The sequence below is a fragment of the Microtus ochrogaster genome, chromosome 4, assembly GCF_000317375.1.
Source record: "Microtus ochrogaster isolate Prairie Vole_2 chromosome 4, MicOch1.0, whole genome shotgun sequence".
Classification (NCBI taxonomy): Eukaryota; Metazoa; Chordata; class Mammalia; order Rodentia; family Cricetidae; genus Microtus; species Microtus ochrogaster.
In genome coordinates this window covers 55,850,321-55,859,261 of record NC_022011.1, presented here as the reverse complement: position 1 = coordinate 55,859,261, position 8,941 = coordinate 55,850,321, and the positions used below count along the sequence as shown (strand labels likewise).

The 8,941-nt window shown below is 36.8% G+C and overlaps 1 protein-coding gene across 1 annotated transcript in view; it reads left to right on the top strand.

Annotated features, from left to right (window-relative positions):
- Lrp1b (LDL receptor related protein 1B) overlaps positions 1–8,941 on the top strand; it is a 1,800,012-nt gene that overhangs the window by 1,090,573 nt on the left and 700,498 nt on the right. The window contains exon 15 of the mRNA XM_026778709.1: positions 1,583–1,705. Coding sequence (XP_026634510.1) covers positions 1,583–1,705 — 123 coding nt within the window. The remainder of the gene's footprint in view (positions 1–1,582; positions 1,706–8,941) is intronic.

The window sequence follows — 8,941 nt, the reverse complement described above, 5'->3', positions numbered from 1 at the left end:
TATATATATCTGGAAGCTGCATAAAACATTTTTACATTCTCTAGTAGAAAAAAAATCTGAGATAATTTTCATTATCATTTGAGTTTAGAAATTGAGAACATTGCTTGCATATTTGCCTCAGCTTTGGAACATGTTTTATATTTTTATGTTTATAATGAATTAAATGTACTTTTCAGAAAATGAAAGCTATTGATAATAAAATCTGGATTATTTCTTCTGATTTGAGATGTACAAGATAATATGTAGGTATTTATAGAATTCAGCACGACTGTGGTTTCAGTTTGTAGTACTGCACTTGCATATAAACAATCAATTTAATCTTAACTGTTTTTTATTTATGATCTAAGTAAATAAAGGCTCCTCATTTTAGTGTTTTCCTTCTAAAGTAACATTTTTTTTTATTTATTGATAAGAATGAAAATTGAAATATGCTCTAAGATGACCTGATAATTGTGCTGCCAAAGTGCTTCTGGACTATTATAGTTTTCTCTGTGAAGATAAACGCAAAGCCAAGCAACCTCTCACCCTCTTTCCCTCTCCCACCTCTCTCTGTCTGTCTGTTTCTATCTTTCTTTCCAGACTGTCCCTCTTTAGCCACTGCTCTCCTTGGACTTGTTTTTTTACCCAGACTGTCCTGGAACTCACAGCAGCCCTCTTACCTCAGCCTCACGAAAGTTACATTTAGAAGCAAAAGCCATGACACCTAAGTTAACACATTTTCTCAATTGTCTCACTTGGAAGAATAAATGATGTCAAATGTGTGACTATCTAAAGTTACTTTGTTTTAGTTACACGTATGTAACAATCTTATCTCCCACCTCTTCAAACACGTCTTTGGTGTTGATTACAATTCAACGTGGGTCCTCACGTATATTTATGAATTCCTTTATAAACATCCTCTCCTGTCTTCCATCAGTCTCTCTGTTCCCTAAGTCTTCAGGTCTGTGAATTTCCCCAATACCCTATGCTTCTTGAGGTCCTCAACACAATGAAATGCCAGTGTACTCATCCCACTGGAGAGCAAGCCATTGTCGCACATGCTTGCTTGGTCAGTGGTGGTTTATTTCTACATACGCAGAGACATGCTCTTCTTTCCAAACACTCATGTCCACCGCTATGGGCATAATCTGGAGAACTGTCTATTGCAATTCAAAGACTACCTCCCCCCTTGCTCCCAGTACCTAGAAAATGATTACCTGGCATAGTCTTTCCTCAACCAGCTTGCATATTACTCTTACCTACCAAAGATATATATGTATTTTCAAGTGCTTCTGAAAGCAGTTTCTATTCAGGAGGAATTTGACTATATCCACAAAGGTGCACTATAAATAACATATCCATGTACATAATATGCCCATGTATGTCTCAGAGAAAGAAAGTATCTTGAACTTTAAATGGGGTACTACATGACTGCAATTCTAGCTGTTGGGTGGGAGACAAAAAAATAAAATACAAGAACAGAGAGTTGAAAGGCAGCTTGCGTTGCATAACATTTAAAAGAAATCACATTTTAGAAGTTGCATAGCCTTCAGCTTTGTTGAAATTAAGGCTCTCTGATGATGTCCTTTCTTCTTCTCTGCAGGTGACAATATGTGCCGCATAAACAATGGGGGCTGCGGGACCCTCTGCCTGGCCATCCCAGCAGGCCGCGTGTGTGCTTGTGCTGATAATCAGCTTTTGGATGAAAATGGTACAACCTGCACATGTAAGCTCCTTTTTCTCTGACACTCATTGTACATATGGCTTTTTGTGACGATCAGAACTATCTAACATCAAAAGAACTGAAATCACAACTGGAAAGTCAGATCTGTATAACGGCTTAGGTTAATCTTAGACTGTATTAGCTGACTCAATTTCTAGCATGCATGGAATAATGACAATGGCAATGTGATGCATAGCATCCGGCCCTTCTCTACAGGTCAGTAGGCAATTTCCATAAGTCTGTGCCTTTGGAGCAAATCCTTCATGTCATGCTAAGCTCCGTAGTCAGCAGCTGCAGCTGGCAACACATTGTTGGTGCACAGGTTAGTACTGAAATTATTTTTAAATGACTTGGCTGATCAGATATCTGTATTTGGAGGTAAAGAACAACGAATAATGCAAAAAGAGACTTCTAAGCAGTGAATTAACTGAGTTGATTGGTTTGTACTAAAGATACCTTTATTAGGTTTGTCATATCCTTCAATATACTGTCCTATTATCCCAGAGTGAATCTTGAAGGTTCTTTTTTTATACTTCAAATTGTATCCCCTAAGCACAGTAACAGCAACAATAATATGCATGTATTGAGAGCTAAGTAAAAATTTCTGGAAGGATTTAAATTTCAAATTGTGGCTCAAGGCTCTCCAGAGAAAGGAATACAATAGGATTTATGTATGTATTTATTTTTGTATGTATGTATGCATGTGCATATATGTGCAGAACGATGACAGTATTTTAATAAGGAGTTGACTGATACCCACAGACATTGAGAAGGCTGAGTATCTGTAGTCTGCAAACTGAAAATCAAGGGTAGGTGAAGTGTTTATCCAATGAACCTGCAGATCCAAGTCTCAGGAGTTGATGTTTCATTTCAGATTGATGAGGGAGGGGCTCTGGGCATCCAAAAGTCAGAGCTAAGAGCATTTCATTTTGAAGCTAAATTTTCCCTATACTGTACTTCGATTTTTCAGTCTTAGATCCCACTTCAGTATCTATTACTTCACGTTTATTTTTGTTTAACATGAACATAAGCATCTTATCACTTAATTAAATACTCACTGTGAACATGATTCTTAAGAGCAGAATTTCAAGTAATCTCATGTTTGATAACTGGAGGCATTTATGATATATTGTTATAAATAGTTGTGACATTTTTATTGTTTTCAATTTCTTCTTTAACTTCACATATGGTCTACCTTCATTTTTTGTTACATCTTGAGGCATTTGGAATAAAACTACCAGTCCTAAAGTGAGAAATTCAAGTCAGTATATTGAATGCCATCATTTTAAATTCCAGTTATTTGAAATGAGAACTTGCAGCTCTGCAGTTTTGGAACCTGTCCTGGAACTAGCTCTCATAGACTAGGCTAGCCTTGAACTCACAGAGATCTGGCTGCCTCTGTGTCTTGAGTGCTAGGATTAAAGGTGTGTGCCACCACCTACTGGTCAGCTTCTTTTAATTATTCTCTTTATCATTCTCATTTTATGCCTACATATCGCAATGTAGTATTTCTAACAAACAACATTATTTTGTACCAGGAAATTATTTATAAAAATTGGAGGGGACACTAGGGGCACAACTGAGTAGCAAAGTGGTACCCAATAGTCCTTGGCTTGATCCCTAGCATTGCAAAATATACTTCCCCTGTATAATGTGGCTAGTTAGTTAATTAAATTTAAATATTCTATAATATGTTAGACCTACAGTGGAGTTCTGCTGGTTGTGTTTCTTAGTCTTCATGACTTTAGTATTCCATTATTTACTAATAATGGGATATATATTAAAGTAGCATCTTCCAGGAGAAAAATATGGATATGAATATATATGTTTACTCCTTATATTTTCTACATATGTATTCTATATAAAATTTATTGCTAATATCCTACAAATATCTTAACTTTGTTTTTTTTTTTTCAAGATAAGGTTTCTCTGTGTAGCTATGGCTGTCTTGGACCTTGCTCAGTAGACCAGGCTGGCCTCAAACACATAGAGACCCTCCTGCCTCTGTCTCTGCTTCCTTGATAGCTGGGATTAAAGGTGAGCACCATCACTGCCCATCAAACCTTTTTCTTTTTATGGGAGAAGCAATTCCTTCATATATTAACTCTTGATTAAGCAAAAGTTTTTTTCAAAAATTTTGACTACAATAAATACTGTTCAGTTCTTTCTAGAATTACACATGCATCCCCTTCAAGGCTACATAGAAGATTTATCCCGATGTATTCCCAAGTCACTAGATGACAGCTTCTCTTTCTTTTTTTCCAGGTATTATGTTTATCTCTTATTGTGTTGTTAGTTATTAGGAGACTATCAAGGCCCATCACTTACCAATAGATAGGTGGCAGGCATTTTTTTTTCTTTTATTGTTTTGTTTTATTTTTTTTTCAAGACAGGGTTTCCCTGTATCTTTGGAGCCTGTCCTGGAATTAGCTATTGCAGACCAGACTGGATTCAAACTCACAGATTTCTGGCTGCCTCTGCCTCCCAAGTGTTGGCTTTAATGGCATGTCATTAGCCCAGATCTGGCATGGTTTTGAAAAATTGGATTTTGCTCTTCTCTCTCATTGCTTGCTAATCTTAATTTTATCAAGATCTTTGGGAGACAAAAAATGCCTACCTGGTACATTTGACTCAGGAATTCATTGGGATTTATCTTCCATGAAGCCTTGGAGGGGATGCATGTGTAATTCTAAAAGGAACTGAACAGTATTTCTTGAAGTCAAGCTTTTTGAAGAGAAATTTTGCTTAGCCAAGAGTTAATATACTAAGTAATTGCTTTTACCATAAAATACAAAGGTATAGCCTGGTGATGGTGGTTCACACCTTTATTCCTAGCACTTGGGAGGCAGAGGCAGGTGGATTTCTACGAGTTAGAGGCCAGCCTGGTCTACAAGAGCAAGTTCCAAGATAGGTTCTAAACCTACAAAAAAAAAAAACCCTATCTCAAAAAAAAAAAAAGACAAAGTTATGCTAGGCAATGGTGGTGCACATCTTTAATTTCAGCACTTAAGGAGGCAGAGGCAGAGGCAGGTGGGTCTCTATGAGTTTGAGGCAGCCTGGTCTACAGAGTGAGTTCTAAGACAGCCATAGTTAACACAGAGAAACCCTATCTTGAAAAAGAATAATTTTGCAATGATTAATTTAGCATTTTTCTATTAAATTGCTCTATTTCTGCTGGACAATATTAATAATTCAGAGATTTTAAACAGATAGAATATAACACACACACACACACACACACACACCTTTTATAATATCACCAGGTATACTTTTCCCTGTAATCCATCAATAGACTTTCTCTAGGATGGGAAGTAGCACTGAATAGACCTGTGTTTTGTTTGCTAGTTAAAGATTTGAGGGTCCACGTTCTTACCCAAGGATGGATAGACTTTCTCAGTTTCTAGTTAAATCTTTGTAGATGTCCAAGATGTATTTTCAGAATTTGACTTCTTTATATCAAAAACAATCAAAGTTCTCTTAGGGTACTCTCTACAGGACAATCAGAAGCCTACAATCCCAGAGATATTGGTAATCTTGTGAGTCCTTAGGAAATCATGACGAGGTGTACTTATCGCCTCTTATCAGATACTAACAACAAAATGGCACTTAAAATCGAAAGTTTCTAATGAGTTCCTAAATTTGCATTAGGGGAATCATAATTATATGAGTAATTTACCTTCTTAATGGATTTCCTGTTTTCTTCATTCCTGTGTTCTATTTAGACCCTATGGATAACTTTTGAGTTGTGTGTATATTAGTATGAATAGGGAAAAGATTGACAAATTAAAATATGCTATTATTGTAGTATATAGTAAAATACGAAATGATAGAGAGAAGATAAATATAAGTTCCTATGGGAAAAGAAATGAGATGAGCAAAAAGAAAGCTAAGAACTACCTATAAACATAAGAATCAAATCCTTGCCAGGATCTTCACTTTTACTTTAATTAATTATACCAATAATATAAATTGTTTATTTATTTATTTATTTATTTGTATTTATTTATTAAAGATTTCTGCCTCCTCCCCCCACCGCCTCCCATATCCCTCCCCCTCCCCCAATCAAGTCCCCCTCCCTCATCAGCCCAAAGAGCAGTCCGGGTTCCCTGCCTTGTGGGAAGTCCAAGGACCACCCACCTCCTTCCAGGTCTAGTAAGGTGAGCATCCAAACTGCCTAGGCTCCTACAAAGCCAGTACGTGCAGTAGGATCAAAACCCAATGTCATTGATCTTGACTTCTCAGCAGTCCTCATTGTCCGCTATGTTCAGAGAGTCCGGTTTTATCCCATGCTTTTTCAGACCCAGTCCAGCTTGCCTTGTTGGGTTCCCGATAGATCATCCCCAATGTCTCAGTATGTGGGTGCACCCCTTGTAGTCCTGAGTTCCTTGCTCCTGCTCTCTCTCCTTCTGCTCCTGATTTGGACCTTGGGATTTCAGTCTGGTGTTCCAATTTTGGTCTCTGTCTCTGTCTGCTGACAGAAATATAAATTGTTTAAAGTACATTCTCAGCGCTCACAGAAAATACAGTGGGATGGTTAATGAATCAGTCATTTATCCTCTTCCAGGCCTATTACCATTGGAGTAAGGCTGTGCACAAGAAGCACATGTACCTATTATTAGTTGTATTAGGTACCCAGGAAACAAGCCTAGACATGCTTCCTATAACCTCGTAAATGACAAATGTCCCTCTTATTCAGCTTACAAACATGTCAGTTTATCTTTATTTGCTTACATACTTTCCTAGCTGCTCTACTTTATAGTTATATGTTACACACTTAATCGCTTGCCCTTTTCATTTATAATACCAAGAGGAACTGTATTTAAACATAAGAGTAAGCTAAGAAAGGGACATTTTATTGGGTGATATGCTGTATTAGACATTGTTCTGCCACTGTCTGTTAAACTGTAAGTAGTTCTGAATATTACTTATTTCTCCAAGAGTGGCTGGGGGCCTATCTTTGCTGTGACTCTAGGTCTTGATCCAACACTATGACTTTTGTGGTTTTCTCTTGCCACAACTGCCAAATCCACCAATCACAGAGCATGTGCAGTAGATTCTCAAAGTTAGAGATACAACTATCTTAAAAGGAGCTACAACTGAGCACATACTCCAGCAGTACTTAGAATTTTCCAGATTACAAGTCTAACTATGAGAATCAAGGCAATAGAAAGATACATGTGTTAATTTCTAATACCCCCAAATATTGTTGCCTAGTTCTCTAAAAATAAAAGTTTCTTTTGGCTTGTAAGGGAAATACATTATACACAGTGTTGATTTCGAACCTGATGCTAGAATAACTATTTTCAGGTATTGCCAGTTCAATGAGCATGTGATCATACACTGGCTAATTAGAAGATTTTGAGAGTGTTGGTCTTTTTCTAGTATCTGTAATTCATAAAAGAGGTAACGTAAAAGCAATGAAGGGAAAAGAGAGGGTTTTGCTTTTTTTTCCACAATGAAAAATGTTAAGTCAGAAAATATATCCTTATTTAAGAATTATTTGTAGCAGCTGCCTGTTAGTCTTTACAGACACGGCTTGCAAACTGCCTATGTTTCTTTATAGCACAGCACAATAACTCATTTTTTAAGAGAATACAATGTGTCTTTGTGTATATTATTTCAATTCCTACTTATCTAATAATATAAATTAGCAGGAATCATTATATGATCCTATTATTAGAAATGATAATTCTTAAATTATCATTCCTAAATCATAGATATTAGGACTAATAATTGAATGATTATTCCTAAATGATACTTATTAGGAATACAAATTGGTAGTAAAGCGTATGTTACTCAGAAAGTACTGATAAAGATACTACATGACATCATAGCTTTTAGAGAGTGCAGTGCAAAATAGAAACCAGCATCATTCCATTAATGAATCCCTTCAGCTTCTGTTAGTCCAGGTTAGCTTCCAGATGTGATGGGTCAACTTAATTAAGTAAGCAATCTGAGTCTGACAAACAAAAAAAAAAAGGCAGGAGATATTGTAACCAATGCAGCATGGTCATCCCGGTTCAGTCATTCTCATTGAATTAACACCAAATGGATGAAAAGCAGCTGAGAGAGACTAAAAACCAGGGATATTTTTTCCTTAATAAACTTGCAAATTAAAACAGTGGCCGACAAAAACCCTGCTCCCCATAGAAAACATTGGCATGTTAAACAATTAGAATTGAATTCTGATGCTGTGTTTGGAAGAAGGGAAGAAATCCTCATCCTTTATTCTTGGGACTCTTGTCCATCATGGTCAAATCCTCTTAGGAATAGAATTGATGTCTGCTGTCTGTAGCATAACAAATTGAAACATGCTACTTGCTACACAGAAAAATCTAATTGGCCAGTTATGGGATGCGTCTATATTTCTCATGACAATTATAAAGAGAAGCATAAAATATAATGTTGAAAATTAGATTATAAATGATTCTCTAAAACAAATTATGCTCTACCTTGACAAGTTTTATTGTATAAGCCACCCAGTGTGTTTTACTTGTAATAAAGAAGGGAATTCTATAACTGCTTCGCAGGTGTTTGAAAGAAAAAGCCTCAGAAGAACAGCTTAGAGTTCACAAAATAACAGTAACCCAGAGGCTGGCAATGTACCATCACATGTCTATAATCCTCTGTGATCCCCGCCACCTTTTGGAATACCAGATCTATCCTTGGTGACAAATAGTGCTCCTCTTTAGGGAGCCATTTATCTGTTCCGCCCTGACAAGCCTCATGCCCCAGGATATATGCAATCAAATATGTAGTAAAAAGTTTTAAGGCAATAAAAAGTTTAGAAGTCCGATTCAAATGATTGTTTATTTCCTCCTGTGCATATATCCTCACAGAAGGTCATATAGCACTTAGACTGTCTGCTCAGGAGACCCTTCTATCTAATAAAAGCTCATCCATCCATCTATGTTCTAAAAAAAAAGGCATAGCCAAATTTTCCACTTTCTTCTCTCATGTAACTGTGTGGTAGGACAACATCCAGTTAGCCACAGCTTCATGTTTTCCTTTGGTCCACACCCCTGGGGGCAGAATGTGTGGTACAATTTTTTCTTAAGCTGATACCACAATATGGAATGAAAGTTGGAGAAAGTTCACCAATACTGTGCTTGCTCTTTTTCGAGAGTTTATTACTGCCTGCAACTTTAACTCTAGGGTATTTGACACCTTTTCTGAACTCTGTGGCCTGTGCTGATCTCTCTCTCTCTCTCTCTCTCTCTCTCTCTCTCTCTCTCTCTC